At 49.8% G+C, this 26746-nt stretch overlaps 1 protein-coding gene across 2 annotated transcripts in view; it reads right to left on the minus strand.

The window, feature by feature from the left end:
- Positions 1–26746, minus strand: part of LMBRD2 (LMBR1 domain containing 2) — a 440257-nt gene that overhangs the window by 249940 nt on the left and 163571 nt on the right. For both annotated transcript variants that reach the window (XM_085631040.1, XM_085631037.1), the window contains exon 9: positions 2817–3000. In XM_085631040.1, coding sequence (XP_085487166.1) covers positions 2817–3000 — 184 coding nt within the window. The remainder of the gene's footprint in view (positions 1–2816; positions 3001–26746) is intronic.

Below are 26746 nucleotides of genomic sequence, written 5' to 3' on the forward strand. Positions count from 1 at the left end.
TGGAACACTGTGTAGTAAAGAGTAACCTGTGGTCACAGTTTTCTGAAAGAAGGTCTTCTGCCTTACACCCACCCGCACACTCATTGCAAAACATGTCACCCATAGGTACTTCCAATTTTGTCAAATAAACAAAGGTACAATGTCTTGTCTAGGGTCGCCCCATTATCAACCTTTTACACAACAGAGCAACTTTGAGTGGGGAAAAAAGATGGAGAACACAGAAGCACAAGACCTCAAGTAATTTACTCTTTATAAAAATATCACCAATTTCAGCGTTATTATTTTAATTTAATTTCACAAAATGTGTCCTCCTTGACCCTAATACAGGATGGTGTGTGCCACAAACATTGGCGATTCAACCTCCCCATAAAAACTACCTCATGAGGGAACTGATTCGACTTTCAAGTTACAGTCATCTGCACCTCCACATGTCTGGCCTTTTTGTTCAACAGACACTACTCTTTGCTGTAGGGCTCCAATATCACGATTTGCTGATACGGGGGTGTTGATGTCCTCAAAGGCATACATCCCTTCCACCGTCACGTCAATCCACCATGATGTTTTTGAAGACCTCTTGGTGTGGCCATGCTAGTGGTGTCTCAAGTAGGGCCCTAATGACATTCTCAATTTGCCCCTGGCCTTTATTTCAGAATATCTAGTGGGTGAGGTCCTGAAGGAAAAATCTCGTTACACTTTCCTGAAAGAGGTTTGTTCTCTTTGGACCATATCATTCGTGGGGTGTACGTATGAGCCAAGTTATCCCAGATGCTCCTTCACCAGACAAAAGACTAAATAAAATACCAGTCCTCCATGTTTGCCTCTGCAGAAGTCTCTGGAACTTATCACCATTACATTGGCCCAGAGCAGATCCCAGAATCTGGATCTATCAGGCAGGACTCCGGATCAGTTCCGGGCCCCACAAAGTCAGCCTCTGTATTATGATGGAAGGATGGATCTGAAGATCTGATGTTGCTCTTGCGCAGTCACCATCTTGCAGGCAGTGGGAGCAAACCACCCCAGTCAGTCGAGGACTCCTAGTCTACTGAGACTCCCTTTGGTGGGATACCACAAGAGGACACAGTTCAACACCAGTCAACAGCTCCACCACAAGCATCCGTTCAAGGAGCATGGTTCCAAGACAGAACTTAATAAGAAAGCAGTCATCTTGGAGCTTGGATCGCTCCATCTGAAACAGTTTTTAATCACAGGGAAGGGTAGCAATGAAAATAATTTTGTTCTTCAGTTCATTAGTTGCTGAACTTATATCTGAACCTACACTTCCAATACAAAGAAACCTATCAAAGATGCTTTTTAAAGAGAGTTTGTTCAATTAAGCATCTATGAGGCAAGGAGAACACATTCAGTCCCTCAACCTCTTGCACCCTCATGTTTAAATCAATAGCATAGAAATCAGTTTCTGGTGTTCTATGCCACCACTCTCATAGCTGATCAAATGGGAATACCTGTTTTTATTTCAAGTACACAAACGTCTTCTGCCATCATAGGGCATGTGGCAGAGGCAGGGTAACTGTACACATAGGGTGAGCGTATGTGGGAAGTCTGATTGGACCTTGCAGGGTCCCCTTACGTTTTTATAAAACCTTTGCTCATGTAATGGGGCAATTATGTTTTAATTCAAAGGCCACACACATTGATGTGCTTGATTTACTTGTTAGGGATTCAGGGCTGGACTAAGAGAATTGTCCTCGTTCTACATTCAATGCCCCCTCCAAGTGTTCCAAAACGTTCAATGCCTAGATTATATTCAAAGAAATATATGAATCTGCAAAGGATTAAATTTCTAGAAAAAAATCGAATTATTGCAGTGCCTGTTTGGGGTCAAAAAGAAGAATTCAAAGAGTCTTATGGCTACTGTTAAATAAGAGCACATCTGTAGTTGTTAAATACATTCATCCACTGAACCTTCTGAAAAGACACAAGATCAAACACCTAATCTAAAGAGTATGAATGAATGAATGAATTCTTTGTGTGGTTACTTAAAACCATTACAAAATACAACATTAAAAAGAGAAAAGAAATACTTTTGGGGATCGAAGAATAAATATGTGTGCAGGTCATTATTAAAATCACTGAATATATGTATATGTAATAAAGTGCTTGAAGTTGCCTTTTTCATCGGAGTTGTCATATTTCTGTGTAGAAATATTGTGTGGAAAAATATATATCAGCACAAAGTCCCGTAGTAGCAGCAGCCACCAAGGAGCACACGGGCACAGACCTCAGTAGCAGGTGTAAAATCCAGAAATATATTTTTTTGTCCTTCTTTTGTTAAAACATACAACACAGCAGCAAAGTTTTAAGACTACAAAAAAAAATCCCAAGGTGGGTCAGAAGTTCAGTGAAGGCCAGACCTCCAAGACAATGGCCCTGACGTTTAGAGGCCGCCGGACTGTTCACCATGCTCGGCCTGTGGGGACTTATCCTTCATATCTAAAGAATAAATCTTGCCCCGTACTTGTCTTTTGGACCAATAAACTTGCAATTCATTCTAGAGATCAATAGCTGCATACTTCAATTATACTCTGTTCCTAGCTCGCTCTCCAGCAGATGTGTATTTCATTCTACAGGTTGCAGTTATTCAAGTAACCAAACTTGCATCTAAAAAGCATTACAAACTTTGCTGCTCTGAACAAAATCCCTTCAAACTAGAATTGTCTTTTTAGCATTTTCCTTAAACAGAGCGGATCCTTTGCTCTGTATGTTACATCAAATCACTTTACACCATTGAGAATCTTGCACTATCAAGTACACCACAATCCTAAAAAAAACCCTGCTTTGTGACAAACAGAACGTACCTACAGTTGGTGTATAAAAACGTCGGGTGATCCAACTCTCGGGTTCTTGTGGAGGCAATGTATGAACAAATTGGTGTGTAGCACTGGTTTCATTTTTAGCTACATCCTCCAGATAAAATGCTTGTTCTAAAAGTATTCGCCACTGGACCTGGGTGCGACGATGCCTTTGAACTGCATAAATAACCTAAAAAGGGAGGGTTGACAAAAAAATCATGAAATACAGAAATTAGTTGCATTTGTTAGAATAATTTACACAGATATATGATTGAAATCTGTGGTAATTGTGCCGTATAATACATCTCTCAACAAACTGGTACCTTCCATCTTCAAATGGTTGTATTTCACCCAATCATTCAAATCCTGAAGATTTATCACCAGTCTCATTCCTTTGACCTTTTTTTACCACCAAAAAGACATTGCTTACAAATCCTTCTGATCCTTTCTCTACCAATTCTATTGCTCCCTCCCCTTGAAGAGTTAGAACCTCTTGAGACACCAGTACTTCCTGTTCTCTCAAGAACTTTCCCATTCTTGGCATCTTTTCCTGTACAGTAAAATCGACAATCTATTAGATAACACGGTATTGTTTTTAATACCCAGCGATCTCCTGCGATTTCCTTCCACAGTGTTGAAAACAGGGCAAGCCTGCCACCAGTTTTACATGGATATATGAAAGGTCTTTTATTAAACATAACTGATGCTCCTCTAGGAATTCCACCACCTTTCAAGCCTCTTGCTTTTACTGTCCGTCATAGAGGAAAAAAACCTTCTGACAGTTGTCCAACATGGGTCCTTAACCTTGTGGAAATCACACACGAGAAATCTCTTGCCCAGTGCAAGGGAACTGAATCAGCATTCTCTGCACCCACCAAAAATCTTCTTAATATCCCTTTGTACTTTTTATTTTTTTTAAATATTTTTATTAACAATGCTCATGAGACCATTCAGTACAAAACTATATCTAGATAGCATATTGGGAGATAACACAAGAATTGACAGGAAAATAATCGTTGGGGAGCAGCAAGGATGCATATTGGGAGATAACACAAGAATTGACAGGAAAATAATCGTTGGGGAGCTGCAAGGACAATCAACAATTACCATCTCCCTCACCCCTCCATGACTACCCCCGATTTTCTGTAATTCCGCCAGGGCCCCCACACTTTCTTCCATTTCTTAGTGCACCCCCTGCTGTTGTATACCGTTTCTTCGATCCCTTTGTACTTTTTGAATAGACTTAAAAGCAACAACATATCTTGACATATCTCTTACAAACTCAGCCCCAAAAAGCAAACCATTTGCAGCTGCACCAGACTCCTTACAAGTCAGTTCAGCCAACTTTGGGTATATGTTAATTAAAATGTTTTTTCGCTCTACCATACGAGAGGCTGCGTTTGAGTTTCCCAACAAACAAATCACCCTGTGCACCCACTGGCGCATTTCTTCAACAGTTATGCCAGTATATTATTAAGATAAGCATACTTGCACGTCTTAGTATTTTTTGTTGACAGACCAAACACATACAACAGTCTGTGTTGACATGCCTATAGACCCTATCCAAACCCTTCCTCGATTCATGTACTGATTTATTCAAGTACACTAATATGTTTGGGGCTAAGTCAGGAGTGAATGCCACTTAATTACTTAACATAGGCCTTGGACACACTGACTTCGGCCGTGTCCGGGACTCTATGCATTTCTCTTCTGATCCAATGCCCATACAATGACCTACATACTCTACAGGAGTACACTGTGAGGATAACAGATACTGTACTAACAGTGGATCAAACATATCAAATCCAAATCCAAAAGGATCCAACAACCCTTTACTCTAAGGGGGCGTGGCCAAGCAAGATGGCTAACTAATCCCTCAAACCGGATCTGCTGCCAGCCACTTTTGAAACCCTGAATAACCGGCCCCATCTAGTGCCTGAACCCACCCCCCCCCCCAAATTCTGCAGTGTGGGGACCTCGGTCATGGGGGTACCCCCGTTAGGACTAAAGCAGTCTGCTGCAGCCTGCTGCGCCACACTGCAGAGTGAAGCAGAGCAGACCCGCCCAGCATTGTTCATTGGCGGGGGAGGTGCGGACAGAGCCGCGGCCCTAACTGGTGTCCACCGGACTGTGAGTAAGGCAACTGAGGGGACCGCCGGAGTCACGAAGACGGCAGGGGCTGCCTACTGGCCCACCTCTGATACGGGAGTGGGAGACAGGGTCTGGGCTGGTGCTTGCGCTTCCCTGACCGTATTGTGGATGCTTGAGTGTATCCCCATCTCCGATCGGGAGACACATATTCAAAGACACGATCCCCTCCATGTGGAGACCTACGGAATGACTGGCTTCAGCCTGGGGTGCTGGCAGCAGACGAGGGGCCCCACGTGATACTGAGTGGGGCTGCCCGACTGGGGCCTGCTTGATACTATGATCACAGTGGGGGCGGGAGGGAGTAGCCTGACTGTTGGCTGGAGGCAACAGAGGGCCCCTGACGGCGAGCACTGCGGGCCCTGGAAGGGATGAAACCACGCCGGAGAGGTGAGCAGAGCACGCCCCCCACAACAGGCCTGTGAAGGTTGCAGGAGAGGTCCCGGCCCTCCCAGCCTCGCCCCGGGTAAACCACAGTGAGGCCGAGGGCCCGCTGTTGGATGCGCATCTGCCCGGAGGGTGCCATTGTGCATGAGGGAGCCAAAGCTTACGCGGTGTTCCTATGCAGGTGTTCTGATGATACTTACTGGAAACATGGACCAAGTGAAGGACTCTGTAGAACATAGTTGCGCAAAGTAGTCTACAGCCAGGGCATAGTAGAAGCTTTCTCTGTTGTCAATGTGCTCCGAGACCTAGTATATACTGCGAATTTCAACTCCCGAAGGGCTCAGAGGGCTATGTTTTTGCACTTTAGATCCATTTAATATGGCCGCAGTACAGCAAACTGGAACGGACTGAATTGATAATAACTGTTGGAAACATTCAACCTTTCAATAGTGCTGTAACTCTTGGGAAAACTTAAGGCTGCATAGGGCCGCAGGAGGATTGCTGGACTCAGGAGGCCTTAAAGTGCATTGCAGTGGCAACAGCCAGTCACCCCCTGGGGTGTCTTGGTGGCCTGCACGCAAACACTAGACCCAGAAACTCTGTCAGCGTGCGTGACCGCAGTGCTGCCCTCTGTGTATTGGGGGATCCCGCTTGTGCAGGGGGGTTGAGCGCGAACAACAAAATGATGTGACTGGTGAAGCACCAGTGAACCACATAGATAACACAAACTGAGGCATCATGGTGAAGGGCAAGGTGGCGAGATCAGCCCAAACCGACAAAATAGTTAACTACAGTCACACTGGCTGAAAAAATTGGTGAAAGACTGGAAAGAGACTCCTAGACTAAGATCGCTGTGCAGCTTGCTCGCGACCCATTATTGTCAGACTTGATGGAGGCTATTAAGGATCCCGGGCGGAGTTAGTCACTAAAATCAATTCGGTGGCCATCGATGTCAACCTACTCAGAATGGACCTCTGCAATGTTGCAGACCGCATAACGACCACAGAAGGACATGGAGACGAATTGCAGCCAGAGGTTGCTACGTTGCAGGAAACCGTGTTCTCCTTGCAGAAGTTGACAGCAAGGCTCCGGGAGCACATTGAAAACTCAGAAGATAGATCCAGAAGAAGAAAATAAGTTACTTCCCGGTAAACTGTGGTTCTCCAGTATTGGTATCTTTCATAGATTCACATGCGTGAATCATTCCTCGTCGTCGAAGTGGGGGTCCCATGGTACATAAAAAGCAGTAAGTAATTATTCGAACATTAAAGTTAAAAGAGAAAAACCATTCACTTTAATATCTCGTCCTAGTCATTAGATAAGGTCCAAACTCCAGCCAATCAAGTGACAGCACCCTCTAGAACCAGCTCCACAGAGGCTCCAGGCTGTCAGATTTTCGAGCACAAGTGTAAAACAAATCCCTGGGAATAAACCCGGGGAGTCTCTATGGGGAGGAGGGTGGTCCGCATGTGAATCTATGAAAGATACCAATACTGGAGAGCCAAAGTTTACAGGTAAGTAACTTATTTTCTTCTTCAGGATTGGGGTATCTTTAATGCTTGAAACAGAGTAGATAGCAGTATTTACATAGGTATGAATGTTCATACAAGAAAGTATGTAGTACAAAGAGTACGAAGAAAAACTGTACATCACCCAGTGTATATCACACTTATGTACCACTTATTTATATATTTATCTACATATATAATAATCTGACAATGCCTATGCACGTAATAACAGTGACCTTGAAAATAGCAATTCAAAAACTTAAAGGAAGGTGGGAAGGATAGAGGCTCACCCTAAAGAAAAAGATTACGTACCACCACCTGTCCCACAGCTGTATCAGCATTACTTGCAACTTCCAGACAGTAATGCTTGGTAAAAGTGTGCCTGCTGGACCAAGTTGCTGCTCTGCAAATTTGTTGCATAGGCACAGCGGCAAAGAGCGCTGTTGAGGAAGAGACTGCTCTTGCAGAATGCACTTTCACTGTTGAATGTAGAGGTTTGCCTGCCTGCTGATGGCAAAACTGGATGGCACAGGAAATCCAACGTGCTATAGTTTGTTCAGTCACTGCATATCCTTTCCTGACTTTTCCATAAGCCACAAAAAGCTGATCAGCCTTACAGATACAGGCTGTTTTCCCCTAAGTAAAATGTTATACATCTCTTAACATCCAGGGAATGGAAGGCCCTCTCCGCTGGCGTTTGTGGATTAGGGAAGAAAGTCTTTAGGATGACTGCTTCGTTTAAGTGAAAATCCGATGGGACCTTAGCAATAAAGGTAGGATTTGTTTGAATTATAACTGAGTCCTTAGTAAATTGAAGGAAAGGATGCCAAGTAGTTAAAGCATGTATGTCGCTTACTCGTCTAGCCAAAGTAAGAGCTAGTAACAGTGATGTTTCCATTAAATGAATTTAAGATCCCACCTATGTATAATCTCAACCTGAGCTTTCATGAGTTGTGCTAATACAATATTAAGATGCCAAGGCGGAGGAGGGCATCTAATCGGAGGGAACAATCTAAATAATCCCTTAAGAAATTGTTTTATTATTCTTGATGACCAAAGAGACTTATCCATTTTGCTGTTGAAACCTGGAAATTGCGGCAAGGAATACCTTAATAGTAGAATGAAAAAGTCCAGATTTTGCCAATTGGAGGAAAAAAGGCAGCAATTCTTCTGGTGAGGACTGAATAGGGTGCACTTCAGAAGTTACCTACCAATGACGAATCTCTTCCACTTCAGTGTATAAGTCTTGATAGTGGAGGGCGCTCTGGCATCAGCTTGGACCTCTCAACAGTTAGTAGGTATAACTAAGTCGGCAAACTCATTGTATTCCAGAACCAAGCTGCTAATTGCAGAGATGTTGGATCCGGATGGCAGACCTGGCCGCAGTTCGTTGTCAGTAAATTCTGTAATGGGCACAACAGTCTGGGTTAGCACTCTGATAGAAGCAAACGTTCTGTGAACCAGAATGGTGAGGCCACCTGGGAGCTATGAGAAGTATTCGGTAGGGTTCTTTCCTCATCTTCCGAAGCACCCTTGGGACTAAAGGTATCTGAGGAAAAGCTTAGGAATAAATCTTTGACCAATTTATCAAAAACGCATTCCCACACGATCCCTGTTGGGGTAGCCAGCTGGCAAAGAATTGGCATTAGCGGTTCCGACTGGTAGCAAATAGGTCCAAACTCAGATTGCCCCACAGCCGAAAGATGTGATCCAACGTTGGTTGGTGAAGTTCCCATTCGTGGTTGGATGAAATTGACCTGCTCAGAGAATCCGCTAGGATGTTTGCCACTCCTGGAACATGAACTGCAGTCAGTGTTATCTGATGTTGTAAAGCCCCACCCCAGATTTGCTGTGCCTGAAGGGATAGCATAGTTGATCTTGTTCCTCCCTGCTTGTTTAAACTGTTGTCTGTTCGTATTACTACTGAAGCTCCTGATATTATAGAGAGAAACTATTTTAGAGCCAGGAATATTGCCTTCAACTCTAGGAGGTTTATGTGCAATGTTCGTTGTTCACTGTCCCATTTTCCCTTCACCATCAGTCCTTCAAGATGTGCTCCGCACCCTTCGAGGAATGCATCGGTTGTTATTGTGAAACCTGGTGAGTCCACTATGAACGACAGGCCTGTCGCTATGTTTGGGATGTGAGTCCACCATAGGAGGGCTTCTTTCATTTGAGGTGTTACTCTAATAACATCGTCGAAGGACCCAGAGATCTTCAGCCACTGCTTGTCCAGCTCCTCTTGCAAGGGTCTGATTCGCAGATGACAGTTGGGAATTAGGGGAATGCAAGAGGACAACATTCCCAGAAGCGATTTGAACTTGCGGGTGTCAGTGGAGTCACCGTTCCTGATACATCATGTGGGTCGGGTGTGGGAGCCAGCAGTCATGAGGGTTCAGAGTCACGCCCCTTATGCGCAAGCTATCCCTCTCTGAGCACTAAAGCAATTTGTGAGTATAGTGGAGGTAATGTCCGTGCAGAGATGGAAGGGCGGAGGCTGCGAGGTTCAGGGAGATCTGTATCTAGGTGATCAGTTTATCACACGAGACAACGCGATAGACTCATTTGCACTGGGTACAGGTCAATATCCACAATACACCAAGATATCGGCAACGGCCTGAGAGATTTGGCCTTGTTTTCTGGAAGAGCCAGTACTTTCGCAGACACTAACAATACTACTGGCAATGTCGGACGTCTGTGACTGATATCCCACTTATACTGTGTACTGACGGAGGACCTGCCGAGGATAGTGCCTAGGTCGCATGGGAAGAAGAGTTGGGTGAGGTCCTGTCCACACAGGATTGGGAGATGGTTCAAATGGGTGTGCGCTCTGTGAGCTCCAACGCGTGCGTTAAACAGATACAATACAAGTACATCCATGTACATACATTTATGGCCTGGATCTTAACCAAAATAGCGCCATGAAACCTCCCCCGGTGTACTTGCGCTCTATAAATTCATTTTAACATAACATAACATCCATCAGGAGTATCTCTCACCCAAGACCTTACACAAAATATACACCACATGGTCAGACTGGTGTGCTAGATGCAGAGTTCCTGCCACGGATTTTGTGCACGTGGTGAAGAGATGCCCCTTGTTAGCGCCCTACTGCTAACCAGGGATGAACACAGGATGAGGTCCCGCTGGTTCCCTTGACAGTTCTGGTCCTCAGGGCACAGGAAGGATGGCGGTGTGGCGATACTGCTCTCAACCGCTTTTCGGGGTTAGGTGGTGGGTGAATTGGCAGAGATTCCTGGTCAGATGCTTGCATATCGGATGCAGATTGGTCATCTCCCTGTGACATTGCATGCAGAATGGCCAGCAGGAGCAATTCATTGAAGGGTTCCTGACACAAATACTGCAATCCCCAGATACGCCCATCTTTTTAAAAAAAAATGTTTTACTCTTCTTATTGAAAGAAGGCACAGTACATAGGTAAAGTAATGGCGTACAATTGAGTCGTATATGCTACACATTGAAAGGTTCCATGATGCATACATTTCAAAAATGGAAATTGATAAATCTAATTATACAGAGTTAGGTCCATTTATAATATCTTCTCTGGCTCTTTGAGGTTCACAAATTTCTCCCCTATAAACATTCCACAGCCCCCATATTTGCGTCCATTTATTCGGGCACCCCCTGGCTTCGTAAATGGACTTTTCCGTCACCATACACCAATCCATATCTTTGGCCCAGTCTGCTATGACGGCAGGTTCTGTGTCCTCCACAATCGGGCAATATTCTTTTTATCAACCATCAGCCCAATGTGACCCACATACGTTCCCTGGAGTTCAAATCAGTAGGATCCAAAATGTTCAACAAGGCCAAATTAACCCGTTCCGTGCTCATGACGGAACCACTCCGTCATGAGCCACAGGCGCCGTGTGCTCATGACGGAGTGGTTCCGTCATGCTGCGGCCGTTGGCGGCCGCTCCGCCCACGCGGCGCTAATTCCCTGCCTGTGCGGGCGATTAGCGCAGTGGGCGGAGTCGTGACGGAACCACTCCGTCATGAGCACAGCTCGCCCGTGACTCATGACGGAGTGGTTCCATCACGAGCACGGCGGCGCCGCACTGCCCCCAAACCCCCCCAGCGCCGCGGCGAAATTCGTGCCGCGGCGAAGGGGTTAATATTACAGTGGATCTGCTGCCCCAGCGCTTCCTCCATCCGGCGCGCCACCCTCTCCCAGTAACTCTGGATCACTGCGCACTCCCAGAGAGTATGAATAAAAGTACCTTCCTGTCCACATTGCCGCGCACAACCACCATCCAGGGTGTAACCCATACTGACCATCAGGGGCCCTGACAAATAGGATCTGTGGAGGAGCTTTAGCTGTGCCAGGCGGAGTCGAGAGGAGATAGCCACCTCCCGAGGGGAGGCCACCGCCGCCTGCCACTCCATATCCTCTAGACCCGCCACATCATGGTCCCACTTGGCTCTCAAGCGGGTCAGGGGCTCCGACATATTATTAGATGAGGGATATGGCCTTCTCTGGTAGGTCGCCGTCTAAGATCCTGTCTTCAAGTGGGGAGGACTCGGGGAGCACACTACCCCTAGGAAGTACCGCTAGTAGGGCTTGCCGTATTTGGAGATATCTAAAGTATTCAGACTGGTCTAGTTCGTATTCCTGCTGCAACCGGGGAAAAGGGACCACCTCACCCGACGTCCAAACATCACCTGTGAGAAGTTGGCCTGGCATATGCTGGTCACTAGTTATAGTGGCCACCTTGCACCAGTCCAATTCGACTCTTATGGTAGATAGGTTTAAGACCACCTTTTAAAGAAAGCTATCCTAGTGGTAGCTGTGGAGAGCAGCCTTCAGGCTAAGTCTCTGAGGAATGTAAAGCAGCTTGTTTTACCTGATAATCTCTTGAATTACCAAATGAAAAGGACACCACACAGGTATATATATCAAATATATATGTATTTATTCTTAGATACACTCAACTAATCTCTTTATGAGATTAGAACCCAGATACACATTCAAATGTCAACACTTCTCAATAAATTAAGCACAAATATGGCTGTAGCCCTAGGGGCGTACCAGACCATATACTAAGAAAATGGTTTAACAAACTCGACTTGCAAAATGAAGAGGCCTAGGGCCTTGGGAATCACTGGGGCTTCACTTCTTCAGTGTTAGCAGGTAAGTAATCAGCCCACTGTGTCTAAACACATCCGCGGGTTTCCTATTGGTTTCAATGGCACAAGTCGCGGTTTGTAATTTAAAGGTTTAGGGCACTTCGGAGAAGTCAACAAGCAGGCCACTTACAGGGTAAGTATTTCGAGGGCCAACACACACTTGGGCACCGGAGTGCACGAGTTACCTCACCCACGGAAGCCGGGTGCATAGGTGTCTTTTGGTGTCGGGTCGCGATGCTGTTTTCAATGGAGATCACTGAAGACTTGCTGCTTGTGACGACTGGAGAGGTGTCCGCTGGAATCCGAAGGTGGATTGAAGTTGAAGAGGACCTAAAAATTGAGGGGACAGAGTTCAAAGTCACTTGCCAGTGACCGGTGGCCAGCAGGATGGATGACCACTGATGTCGCATCGCTTCAGGTCGTCGATGGCGATTTGTCTCTTCGCTCACGAGGTCCAGGAGAGATCGACGATGACCAGCAGCTGGATTCGGAGGGTCCCACGACGTCTGCAGCTGATGACGGTGTCGGCAACCGGATTGGAGCCAACAAACCTTGGCAACTGCAAGTCTAGTGTGGAGTGAAGATTGACGGTGATTTTCGGTACCAGACCTGCTAGGGACTTGGACTACAGATGGTCCAAAGCCCAAGTTCGTAGAACGTTGTTTAGGGTTTGAACTCGAAATCAGTGCACGGTTCCCTGGTATTGCTGTTCCTCGTCACTCGTGGGGTCCAGATGCCACAGCTTCGCTGGGGACTCAAAATGGCCGTCAAGAGGTCAGGAAATCCGCTTCAGGGGACGCAGGGACTTCGGACTCCGGCGGGAGCAGTGAAGTTTGCAACCGTTGATCAAAGTTACTGGTGCCTGCCAAGCAGGGGAGTCACTCCTTGACTCCAAGGGAGATGCTTCAGTCTTCCAGAGATCGTGGAACGTCGAAGGGCCAGGATTCTTCTTTGTAGAGCGTCGTCCAGGGTTAATCTGAATTGCATTGGCAATGCTTGGTATCTTATAGTGAAGATAGGGGAGGGACTAGCTCTATGACCACTCCTCTAGGAGGGTCAGGGTAGTGGGTGGTTACACCCACTTCCCTTTGTCCAGTTTCGCGCCAGAGCAGGGGCAGGTAGCCCCTGAACCGGTTTGAGCTGGCATATGCACAGAGGAGCCTACTGCTCCCCCAGTGCAGGACTTCAAAGCACTCTAGGAGTGCACCCACCCAGCTCCAATACACTAAATTCTGTCTGGGAGGTGGTGACACCTCCCTGTGACAGGATACCCTTTGTTGGGCTTCCTCCACTGCGAGTTTTGGTCAGCAGCAGGAGGGCAGCCCAGTGTCTGTGCTGGTGGCATCCATTTTGTGATGCCAGGGCTCTAGAAGATTTCTACCGTTTAGTACAGTGGGTACATGTCGTCCCCTCTAGAAGGGTGGGATCATACTCCCACACCAGTTACTGGTGTGGAGGTATGATTTCAAGTTGTTTGACACCAAACACGACATGTTTTGATGCAGTCATTCAAAAGTTAGCATTTACCGCGAGGTTATAATGCACTTAAGAGTATATGGTTTAACCGCATCCACAAACAGCAGCAGAGAATAGACTCTGCCAGCTGCAGAGGGGTCCTGCTCAGGCAGAAGCACCCCCTCACATAGTAAACCAAGCACCCTGACCTCAGGATTGTTAGGGCCTGCAAGAGGGGTGACCGATAGGTTTATATGTGTGTGTATGGTGAGATATAGGAACCTATACCTCAGTGAGGAGTGCTAACACTACCTCACACAGGCTGCAGTAGCAGGCCTGTGGTGTCAGATTGTGAATGCTTCCCAGGGGTGGCATAATACATGCTGCAGCCCCTGGTAGGTCTGTGAAGTACCAATGCCCTTGGTACCTAAGGTACCATATACTAGGGGCTCATAAGGTACCACAGTATCCAATCACTAGTGCATCTAATATGCACACCAAGTTGTTTTAGAGAAATCAGTGAGACTGGGGCCCTGATTAGCAGGGACCCAGCCAGACTATAGTCATAAACCAGTGTATACATCAGAAAAAAAGTGGGGGCAACATAAGAGCAGATCCTACTCTCCTACTCACCCACCTTGGAGATACCTATAAGGTCCCATCTATCGAAGCCCTTCGAACGGATCAGTCTGCCCAATTGTTCGCAGTGCCAGAGTGGCGTGGCCAGTGTAAGTTTGCCCTCCCAGCCCAGACTCCTGGTAGCCACCCTCCACACGTGGACAGCGTGTCCGGTCTGGCCGGTCAATGCCGGTCTCAAAGATTGCTTGATATCCGGTAGCCCGATGCCCCCGTAAAACCATCCTAGAGTGAGTTTGTGTGTCGCGATACAGGGTGGTTTACCCTCCCACAGGAGGTCTAGAACGATACCATAGAGTTCCTTGAAATACGAGGTGGTGACAGGGAGGGGGTGTTCTGCAGTGTATATAAAAGTCTGTCAAGGGACATCATCTTAAATAGGGCCACACACCCCAACCGGGTCAACGGAAGCGATTTCCAGTGTTGGACGTCTGAATTAAGACGCACCAGGGGCGGCTGAAGATTATTATTGTGAAAGCTAGATAAGTCTTTAGAGACCCAGATCCCCAAATATATAAATCCGGCAGCCGCCACCACCAGTTGGCAGCCCCGAGGAAGCAAAGGCTGTTTGCAGTAAAGGACGTAAAGCACCGATTTAGACCTGTTTACCGTATACCCCGCGAACCTCCCAAACACACGGAATATGTCCAGGACCACATTGAGGGATGCCGCCGGGGAGGCCAAGTATAGCAAGATATCATCCGCATATAGCGAGATGCGGTCCTCCCAGCCTGACGTCCATTTAAGGCCTCTAAGGACGGGGTCCTGCCGGACCCATGTCGCCATAGGCTCCAGGGCTAGGGCGAAGAAAAGCGGTGACAAGGGGCAGCCCTGTCTGGTGCACCGGCCGAGAACGAAAACAGGAGATTTCCTATTATTGACAACCACTTGAGCCAGAGGTTGATGGTAGAGATGCCTCACCCAGTTGATAAATTCTGGCCCAAAACCCAGTTTGCGGAGCACAGAGAACATGTAGGGCCATTCAATTGTATCGAATGCCGATGCAGCATCTAGGGATACCACAACAGCATCTTCTCTGATCGTACCGACCCGGCACAGCACAGCATGGAGCCTGTGCAGGTTGAGGGAGGTATTCCTAGCAGACATAAATCCAGATTGGTCCGGATGTACCAGGTGGGTTAGGACCCTGAGCAGGCGAGTGTAAAGAACCTTTGCCAGGATTTTCGCCTCGCAATTAAGCAACGAAATGGGCCTATAGGATGAACACTTATTGGCAGGCTTACCCCCTTTATGAATGACTACAATGTTGGCAAGCCTCTGGTCCTCAGGAAGGATGCCTCCTTTTACTTTCACGATACATTTCGATGAGTTAGGGCGCCGTCTTGCTCGCGGTGAGCTTGAACAATTCAATGGGCAGACCACTAGGGCCCGACACTTTCCCCCCACGCTGGTCGTGGATGGCTTTTCCAACCTCTGCAACTGTGATGTTGAGTTAGAGATCGGAGCACTCATCCTCAGTAAGTAAGGGCATCGAGATGTCCCGCAGAAGAGAGGAAGCCTCTTCTTCCGTATGCGTCATGAGGGATGTGTAAAATGACTGGTGGTAGTGGCCAAACGCGTCCACTATGTCATGTGGTGCAGTGAGGCGAGACTGTGAGTCAGTTTCTATCTCAACCACGACGCACTGGGCCCTATACCTGCGATCTTACCAAGCCAGTAACTTGCCTGCCTTATCGCCAACGTCGTACATTCTGCTGAGCGTCGCCCTGTGGTGTGTCTTGGCGGCCTCCGTAGCTAGGTCGGAGAACTCCTTAACTTTTATGCGCAACTTCTGGCGCACCTCCCCCAAGTCATGTAACCGGACAGCAGTCTCTAAATGCAAGATGTCCCCCTCCAAACTCGCCATAGCAGCTCCCCATTCCCTACGTTGTCCGGCGATCTGAGCGAAGACCACCCCCTGTATAACAACCTTATAGGCCTCCCAAAGTGTGCTTGCCGAGTCAACCAACCCTTCGTTTTCCTGAAAGTAAAGATCCGACTCACTCAAGACCTTGTCCCTGATGGGAGGAGTCATGAGATACCAGGAGTTAATCAGCGCCACACGGCCTACTGTGGGTTTACCCACCTCTAGACGACACTGTATGGGTGAATGGTCAGAGCTCCCCCTGGCCAGGTGTTGTATGTCTCTGATAGTGTGAAGGTGGTGTGCTAGCGTCAACACGTAATCTACTACGATGAGGCCCAGAAAGAAAGGTGTATTGGAGTTCAGTCGAATGCATGCTCCTCCAGACATCCTTCAGGCCCATCGCACCAAGGAAATTATGGATCCGCCTGCAGGAGTGTGGTAGGGCCCTCTTGGGCCATCGGTCGAGGGAGTCAGAGACAATAGAGATAAAAACTCACCAGAACAACAATCTACAGTCTGGTAAGTCCAAGATGCGCCCATCTTAGTGGGAGGAGACCTAAACATGGTCATGCACAATGATCTGGACAGGTCAGGCCAGCGTTTTGGCCAAACAGCAGGTTTCTCAGCTGGAGGGTTAAGGTGGTTACTCGAATGTGCCTGGGTGACCTATGGAGACAATTCCATCCTACTGTTAAAGATTATACATTCTATTCCGTAGGTGAAAAAACATACATCCATATTGATTACTACCTAGCCACCTCTACACTAAAAGCTATCAAAGACATGAGCATTGCTCCCATATCATTATCAGACTACGCCTCCCTCACACTAGTTCTCCAGGTGGATGGGATTGGCAAGCAGCCCTCTCGCTGGCGGCTGTATGATAGTCTCATCCAGAATGAGACTAATACTATAACCTTAAATGCGACTGTTTCAGACTTCCTCCAGAACGACATTGGGGAGGCGTTAAAGGCAGTAATCAGAGAGGAGCTGATAGCTATTTCCTCAGCAGATAACCAGTGGTGGTGGGAGAAATTAGGGCAATTGGGAAAAACGATGCCCGAGTTAGAAGCCATGCAAAAGAGTACCGGTGATCCTAGGGTCTGGCAGGATTTAGATAAAGCATGACCTAGACCTAGACCTAGACAGGGCAGAGTACGTGCTATCTGGTACCTCACAAACACATTCTATATCAGAAGTAACAGATGCAGCCGGACGCTGGCTCATTGCCATCAGTCTAAAATGTAAACAAAGCTCGTCAAACGAGAGGCTCTGGGGAGGAGATATGGGGAGATACGCAAATAGCAGGTGTTTTCCATGATTATTATAAAACACTACACAGCTCCCAGACATGCTCCTGACGGTATTCATACCTACTTAGTGTAAGAAACTGGCTCTAAATATACTGCATCAAAGTGAGGTACAGTGTGTATAGAGTCCAAGAGTCCCCAGAGGTAGTCAGAGGTTAAAGTTAGATAGAACCTTACTCTCTAAAGTGGTAGCTTGGTCGAGCTGTAAGGCAGTCTCAGAGGACAGTGTTAAGCATTTGATGTACACACTCAGTCAGCAAATGAATTCACACACTCAAGAACTGAACTCTAGGCCAATTGTTTTTGTATAAAAAAATATACTGTTTATTTTTAGAACCAAGCAAGCCTGGAACAGGTAAGCATTAAATACTTTTCAGTAATAAGTTACTGGACATAGAACTGTTTGAAAATGCAATAGGAATGATATTTTGTTTTACCTACAGGGGAGCAATAGTATGCAACACTTAGCAAATACAGTACATTGGAATGAATAGGCTTTTTCAATAAATTGCAGGTAAGTTACTTTTCGGATTACTTTTTCTAACACAGTGCTGGATCCTAGATTCAGCACTAGGACATTTCCTGAAAACAGTTGAGAAAATGCGTTTTAGTTAGATGTACGATTTTTAAAGAATATTCTTGTATTTCAAAAGTTGACATTGTGAGAAGTTGGCCTGATATATGATCAATCAATCAATCATAGGCATTTGTATAGCGCACTGCTCACCCGGAGGGTCTCAAGGCGCTGGGGGGGGGGGGGGGGAACGCTACTGCTCGAACAGCCAGGTCTTGAGTTGCTTCCTAGAGGCGAGATGGTCTTGCGTTGTCCGGAGGTGGATGGGGAGGGAGTTCCATGTCTTGGCTGCCAGGTAGGAGAAGGATCTTCCTCCGGCGGAAGCTCTGCGGATGCGGGGGACGGTGGCGAGAGCGAGGCTGGCGGAGCGGAGCTGGCGGGTGGGCTTGTGGAAGGTCAGGCGGCTGTTGAGGAACTTGGGGCCCAAGTCGTGGAGGGCCTTGTGTGCGTGGGTGAGGAGTCGGAACGTGATTCTTTTGTTGACGGGGAGCCAGTGTAGGTCTCTCAGGTGTCCGGAGACGTGGCTGTGTCGGGGGATGTCCAGGATGAGTCGTGTTGAGGCGTTCTGGATCCGTTGGAGTTTCTTCTGAAGTTTGGCGGCGGTGCCGGCATAGAGGGCGTTCCCATAGTCCAGCCGACTGGTGACGAGGGCCTGGGTGACCGTCTTCCTGGTCTCGGTGGGGATCCACCGGAAGATCTTTCGAAGCATGCGCAGGGTGTTGAAGCATGAAGACGAGACGGCGTTGACTTGTCTGGTCATCGAGGGGGAGGAGTCCAGGATGAAGCCTAGGTTGCGTGCGTATTCCGTTGGCTTGGGGGTGGCTCCCAGGGCGGGGGGCCACCAGGAGTCGTCCCAGGCGGAGGGTGATGATCCCAGGATGAGGACCTCCGTCTTGTCTGAGTTCAGTTTCAGGCGGCTGTTCTTCATCCATTCAGCGACGTCTTTCATCCCTTCGTGTAGGCTGGCTCTGGCGGTGTCCGGGTCGCTGGTGAGGGAGAGGATCAGCTGGGTGTCGTCGGCGTAGGTGATGATCTTGAGGTTGTGTTGACGTGCGATGGTTGCGTGGGGGCTCATGTAGACGTTGAAGAGGGTGGGGCTGAGCGATGACCCTTGTGGAACGCCGCAGATGACTTTGGTGACCGCTGACCGGAACGGGGGGAGGCGGACTCTCTGGGTTCTTCCGGCGAGGAATGAGGTGATCCACTCCAGGGCCTTCTCTTGGATGCCGGTGTTGTTCAGGCGCTGTACCAGGGTGCGGTGGCAGACAGTGTCGAACGCTGCGGAGAGGTCCAGGAGGATGAGGGCCGCAGTTTCCCAGTTGTCCATTAGGGATCTGATGTCGTCTGTGGCTGCGATGAGGGCGGTCTCCGTGCTGTGGTTGGCTCGGAAGCCGGATTGCGAGTGGTCGAGGGATCCGTTGGTCTCGAGGAAGGCGGCTAGCTGTCTGTTGACGGTCTTCTCGATGACTTTGGCAGGAAACGGGAGGAGCGAGATGGGGCGGTAGTTCTTGAGGTCGGAGGGGTCTGCAGTTGGTTTCTTCAGCAGGGCACTGATCTCGGCGTGTTTCCAGCACTCCGGGAAGGTGGCGGTGTTGAAGGAGGCGTTGATGATGTCGCGGAGGTGGGGTGCGATGATGTGGTCGGCCGTGTTGAAGATGTGGTGTGGGCAGGGGTCCGTAGGGGATCCGGAGTGGATGGTGTTCATTGTGCGTGTTGTGTCTTCGGTGTTGACTGGGGTCCAGGTGCGGCGGGTGGCGGTGGGGGGCATCGGTTCGGTGGTGGGGTTCGTGGTTGGTGGGCCGAAGCTGTTGTGAATGTTGGCGATCTTGTCGTGGAAGAAGGCTGCGAGGGAGTCGCAGAGGTCTTGCGAGGGAGTGATGTCATTGTTTCCGGCGTCGGGGTTGCAGAGCTCTTTGGCGATGCTGAAGAGTTCCTTGCTGTTGTGGGTGTTGTTGTCCAGTCGTTCCTTGAAGGCTGTCTTCTTTGTGGCACGGATCAGTTGGTGGTGTTTGCGGGTGGCGTGTTTGAGGGCAGTCATGTTGTCTGTGGTCTCGTTGGTGCGCCAGGTGTTCTCCAGGGAGCGGCAGTTCTTCTTGGAGGTGATGAGCTCGTCGGTGAACCAGGAGGCTTTCTTGCTGCCGCGTCTGCTGGGGGGGTTCTTCTTCAGTGGTGCGAGGGCATCTGCGCAGTTGGTGATCCACTGTGTGAGGTTGTTGGCGGCTTCGTTGGGGTCCGTTGAGCTGGTCGGGGGGGTGCATGGTCCCGGTGGTCTGTAGACTAGGGTGCCTCTGAGCGTGGTCTTGGGGTCGGTGTGTATCTGTAAGTGGAGGTGTTCGGCGGAGGTGAAGGTGTCATCGGAGTTGGTCGTGTTGCGGATGGTGTTCTTGTGGATGATGGCGATGCCTCCTCCTGTCTGGTTGACGCAGTCTTTCCTGGTGATTTTGTAGCCTTCCGGGACGGCGATGGCGACGTCGGGCGCTGAGGAGGCGTTCATCCAGGTTTCCGTCAGGAAGACTATGTCTGGTGCTGTCGAGTCGAGGAGGTTCCAGAGTTCGACGGCATGCCTGTGAACGGAGCGGGTGTTCAGCAGGATGCACATCAGGTGTTTGTTGCTGGGGCTCGGTTTAGCAGGTGCGGTGTTGGGTCGGAGGCCGGTGAAGCGGCAGGTCAGGCAGGTGCAGGGTCCGTGGGTGCGTCTCGGGGTGGCTCAGTAGCAGGCTGTGTTTCGGCCGGCGCCGAGTGCGTGGAGGGTTTTGGCATCGTAGATGTGCAAGGTGTGCTGGTGAGGGCGAGGACCAGGGGGTCTGGCGCTGGGCGCGGTCCAGGCGCGGACGGACGCAGACGGGCTTACCTTTGGCGCACCTTCGGCGCTCAATCGGCGCTCCCGCTGCGCGCGTCCGCTGCGCGGTCGCTCTGGGGGCGTCATAAGTAAGGAGCCGGGAGGGAGGAGCAGCTGGGTGGCGGGAGCAGGGCGGCGAATGGAATCACAGGGGGGGCGGGGCCGCAGGGAGGCAGCGGCGGGAAATTCCAAGAATCAGCGGGCAGCGGGAAATTTCCAGGAGCAGCGGGAAATTCCCAGGAGCAGCGGGCAGCGAGCCAAGGAATCTGCAGGCAGGAGGCGGCAACGGCAGGCAGGAGCGGCAGCAGTGAGTGGGGCGACCAAGCCCTGTGGAGGGCTGAGCGGTCACACTCTGTGGTCCCCTTAAGTAAGGAGCCGGGAGGGAGGAGCAGCTGGGTGGCGGGAGCGGGGCGGCGAATGGAATCACAGGGGGGCGGGGCCGCAGGGAGGCAGCGGCGGAAAATTCCAAGAAGCAGCGGGCAGCGGGCAATTCCCAGGAGCAGCGGGAAATTCCCAGGAACAGCGGGCAGCGAGCGAAGGAATCTGCAGGCAGGAGGCGGCAAAGGCAGGCAGGAGCAACAGCAGTGAGTGGGGCGACCAAGCCCAGTGGAGGGCTGAGCGGTCACACTCTGTGGTCCCCTTAAGTAAGGAGCCGGGAGGGAGGAGCAGCTGGGTGGCGGGAGCGGGGCGGCGAACGGAATCACAGGGGGGCGGGGGCGGGGCCGCAGGGAGGCAGCGGCGGGAAATTCCAAGAAGCAGCGGGCAATTCCCAGGAGCAGCGGGCAATTCCCAGGAGCAGCGGGCAGCGAGCGAAGGAATCTGCAGGCAGGAGGCGGCAAAGGCAGGCAGGAGCGGCAGCAGTGAGTGGGGCGACCAAGCCCTGTGGAGGGCTATGCTGTCCACTAGTTATAGTGGGCACCCTGTATCAGTCCAAACAACCCCTTATAGGTTGAAGGAATGTAAAGCAGCTTGTTTTACCAGTCTATAATCTCTTGAATCACTAAATAAAAGATATCCACACCAGATATATATATATATATATAAAATATATGTATTTATTACACACCCTCCTAGTCTCTTTATGAGACTAGAGGTCAAAACACATAAGTTACACTATAATAAATCACAGTAAAATTGCACAAATGCACGTCAGGTCCTAGGGGCGAACCAAACCATATACTAAAATAGTGGTATAAGAACCACAACTTAACTAGACACAAGGCCTAGAGCCTGTAGAATAGCTGGGACCCCAAGGAATCACCCAAGGTAGTGACACAGAGTACCCACGGTACACAGCTGCGAGCTCCCGTTAGCTTCTATGGGGAAAGTCGCAGTTAGATTTTTAAAGATTAGGGACACTTAGAAATGAGTCAGGACAAAACCCTTTTGGACTTAGGAAGTTCTAGGGCTAGCACCCACGGGAGCACCGGAGTACTCGTGTTACCTCACCCCGGGAAGCCGGGTGCATAGGTTCCTTTTGGTGACAGGTCGCATTGTCGATTTCAATGGAAGCTGGCGAAGAAGTGCTGCTGCCGTGAAGATGCGAAGTGTCCGAAGAGATCCAAGCCCGGATCGAAGATGAGAAGTACCTGAAAGCAGAGGGGACAGTGTCTGGGTCACTTTTCAGTGACCAGGAAGGCGATGAGCAGATGCCCACCGATGTCTGGTTTTTTCAGGTGAAAGAGGTGAAGCTTGACTCTTCAGCCACGAGGACCAGGAGGCATCGAGGATGACCAGGAGCTGGTTTCGAGCTGTCCCACGAAGGATGTCGAGTGCTGCAGCGTCGGTGCCCGGATTGGACACAACAAGCCTTGGCAACAGCAACCCACGCAGAAACCAGAAAGATGCTTCGGTGCAGACCAGCAAGGTCTGTGGAACTCACCACTTTGATGGGAGTCAGGGCACGTCTGGAGCAACCAGGAAAGCACAAGGAAATGCAAAGTTACCCCCTCAGGGATCCACCACTCAACGGACCAGGGATCGTGAATGGACCTCGAGACAAAACACAAAATGGCGGCACACGGGTCACTCGGAATGACCAGGCCGACAATCTTCGGTGGATTCAGTGCTCGAGGTGGGGGCTACAAGTCAGTCCAAGCACGACTTCAAGAGACGTCAAGAAGTCAATGCACTTGCAGAAATGCACGGTGACCAGGAGTTCCGGTTCCACGCAACTCACGAGGGCTGCGGGTCTCAGCTTTGCTGGGGACTCGGTCGGCCTCTGAGATGTCTGGAAATCCTCCTCCTGGGCTGCAAACACTTCAGAGTCCGGCGAGAGCTTCGAGGATGCAGACCAGCAAATTGCTTCGCTGGTGCCTGCCAAGCAGGGGAGTCACTCCTTGACCCCAAGGGAGATTTCTCCAGTCCTCTGGTCTTGAGCAGAGCGTCGAAGGTCCAGGATTCAGCGTCCGAGTTTCGTCCAGGGTAATCTAAAGTCCTAAGGACAGGGGTCCCATACTTATACTAAGGTAGGGGGTTGGACATACACTGGGGACCCACCTATGGGAGGGTTTGGAAAGAGGGGTGGCTACACCCATTTCCTTTGTCCCGTTTCGTGCTTGAGCAGGGGCTGAAAGCCCCTGAACCGGTTTGGGCTGGACTATGCACAGGGATACCAAATGTGCCCCCAGTGCAGGACTTCAAAGCACTCTGAGAGTGCTCCCACCTAGCCCCAATACACTTAAGCCTGTCTGGGAGGTGGTTATACCTCCCTGTGACAGGAAACCTATTGGCCAGGCCTCCCCTGCCGGAGTTTCGGTCATCAGCAGGAGGCCAGACCCGTGTCTTTGGCTGCAGCATCCATTTTGTGATGCCAGGGCTATATTAAGTTTCTACCGGGTATACCAGTGCTGTCATGTCTCTCCCTCTAGAAAGGTGGGATCATACTCCCACACCGGTTACTGGTGTGGGGGTATCATTCCAAGGTGTTTGACACCAAACACGACATGTTTCCGTGCAGCCAGTCCAAAGTTAGCATTTACCGTTTGGTTATAATGCACTTAAGGTCAGGCTGCACTACCAACAGCATCAGAGAAGGGTCTCCGAACGCTGCAGAGGGGCTCTGGTCATGCAGGGGCACCCTCTCACATAAGAATCAAGCACTCTGCCTTCAGGATTGATAAGGCCTGCCATAGGAGTGACTTATAGGTTTATATGTGTGTATACGGTGAGACATAGTGAACCTATAACTCAGTAAGGGGTGCATGCACCACCTTACCCAGGCTGCAGTAGCAGACCTGTGGTGTCATTTTGGGTGGCTTTCCAGGGGTGGAATAATACATGCTTCAGCCCCTGGTAGGACTCTGGAGTACCTATGCCCTGGGTACATAGTATACCACATACTAGGGCTTACAAGGGCACCTCAGTTCCAATCTGAACTGTACCTAAAGTACATAGACTCATTTTAGAGAGGAAGCAGCTAGGCCGGGGCCCTGATTAGCAGGGTTCCAGCCAGACTAAAGTCGAAAAACAGTGAAACACCAGCAAAAAGTGGGGGTAAACATGTGAAGCAGATCCTACTCTCCTACAGACACTTAGAAACTTTTTCACAGAGAACCACCAATGCTGAACTTTTTCACAGAGACCCACCAATGTTATCCTATGGAAGGAAATTCAGTTCACAGGTAAGTTACTTTTACGTTACTTTTCGTACTCAGTGCTGGATACCTAGATTCAGCACTGGGACATTTCCTAAAAACAGTTGAGAAAATGCGTTTTGGTTATTTGTGCGATTTTTAAAGAATATTCTTAGTTTTCAAAAGTCGACACTTAGAAACTTTTTGGGAGAAAAAGTGTCAATGGTATCCTATGAGGAAAAGCAGGTTATCGGTTTTGAGGTAAGTACTCGGTCTTTGGAGTTGGGGTTCTGGGGTTAGACTCAGGGGTCTCCCAGGGTCAGTGATGCACTGTTGTTGTACCCTCAGCGGTACTAGGGTGGCCCAATGTTATCCTACGGAGGATAGGGGGGCTCCGGTTGGTGGCTGCTGGCAAGCAGGCCACGGGGTTGCGGGAGCAAAGCTCCTAGGGTTTAGCTCAGGGCAAGTTGGGGACCAAAGCAGCACCAAAGGTGCACCCTCAGCAGCACTAGGGCAGCCGGGTGCAGGGTGCTGTTCTGAGGTCGGGTGCCCTGTTGATTTAAGTGGAGATTCTCCGGGACAAAGAAACACTGCAGGCTCGGGGACAAGGATCTTCCAGGATCGACCACCACTTCGAGGGGTAAGTTGGGATGTTGAGGGTTGGTTAGGCACTGTTGGTTTGGGCACACAAGGCCATGGGGCGTCGGGTGCAGGGGTGTCTTGGGACATCAGATTTACTTACCCGCTCTGGTCGCAGTAGGGAGGGTCCTCTGGATTGAGGCTGCAGGCGTCGTCAGGAGGTTTGAGGCAGATCAGGGGTCGCTGGATCTCGGGTCAGGATTGCTGGGGGGACCTCCTCGTGGGTTTTTTCCACTCTAGCTCGGGCTGGGTTCGGCGGGTGCAGAGTGGGCTGAATTTGCGGTTCCTGGCTGGCACGAGAAGCTGCAATTTAAACACGTCCGGTGCTCACGGGAGAAACAGTCTGGAAAGTGAAGGCAGGCAGGTCCTCCGGGGCTTGTGAGGTTGCTAGCTGCTGGACACGCCGGGATTTCGCAGGAGCAGGTTAGAGGGGAGACAGGCATGTAGGGATGGGGCCAAGTCAGTGGGCGTCGTCCTCTTGTTAGCTCTGCACGGCTCTTCGTCCTTTTTCTTATCTTCTTTTCTTGTTGTTGCTGGATCTGAGGAAGGAAGGTTCAGGGTGCTCTTAAATACTAAATATAGGGGCATTACAGGTAGGTAGAGGGCAGGGACCAATGGGTCCCTTCCCTGGGGTGGGTACACACCCTATTCTGCCACTCTCCAGTGGAAGGGGGGCAGGAGCCTGTCCCTGGTTGGCTGGGTCCCCTATCCTCAAGATGGCGGGGACTCGAGGTTGTGCTTCACCTCGCCTCCCCCACCTTAGGGGTGGAGTTACAGCTCTCTTCCTCACTGGTTTTTCCCGCCGGTTCTCCTGCCCAAAGAGGGGGGTAGAACCAGTGGGGACCAGTTGCTGAAAGCCGCAAATGGTCTGGAGAGGCTCACTGTAGCTTCTCCTTCGTGAACCCTGCCCATCCTGGGGGAGAAGGCTTGGCACTTCGTCCCAGGATGTGCTTTGTCTCAGGCGACCGAGAGCAGCAAGCTCTCAACCCAGAGGTCCAGAAACATGTCTGGTGGGGGCAGCCTAAGCAGCCACTCAGTCAGGTCACTAGGAGTTAGTCGAATTTCATGGGGCATCTCTAAGATGCCCTCTGTTGTGCATTTTACATTAAATCCCACACTGGCATCAGTGTGGGTTTAATGTGCTGAGAAGTTTGATACCAAACTTACCAGTCTTCAGTGTAGCCATTATGGTGCTCCCAGTACCCTATACTCTTTAATGGCAGCACTGCACTTACAGTGCCCAGGAATTGATTTGGGCACTGTAGGGGTACAGCTCATGCACCTGTACCCTCACCACTAGCATAGGGCACCCAGCTAGAGGGGTGACTGATGTATGCCAGGGCAGTGGTTTGTGGGCATGTCACACATGGATGTGTGCCATGTCGACTCTTCACTTTGTTCTGCACCAAGGCACTCAGTCTGCAAAGGCAGTGTGTGTGTGTCAGGGTACAGGGCCTCTGAAGGTGGCACAATAAGTGCTGCTTTCCTTAGAGGCATTCTCTGTTCACAGTACCCTGGGTACCTGTGGTACCACTTACCAGGGTCTGACCTGTGGCCAGAGATGCCAATTGGGTTTAGGCTTCAATGCTGTTTTAGGGGAGGAACATGGTCCCTGGGTACCTGATTAGCAGGAGCCCAGGGCACACTAAGTCAAAGAACGTCAGCAATTCAGCAAAAAGTGGGGGGATACCATGCAAGAAAGAGGGCACTTTCTCACACTTGGGTAACCACACTTACCTCAATACAACCAAAGAGCTTGGAGAAACACATTAGAATTAAGGAAGTGATCTCTGCCATCGCCAGACTGAAGCCACTTAAATCCCTAGGCCCCGACAGCTTCACTCTCCAGT

The sequence above is a fragment of the Triturus cristatus genome, chromosome 2_1 (genome assembly GCF_964204655.1).
Source record: "Triturus cristatus chromosome 2_1, aTriCri1.1, whole genome shotgun sequence".
Lineage (NCBI taxonomy): Eukaryota > Metazoa > Chordata > Amphibia > Caudata > Salamandridae > Triturus > Triturus cristatus.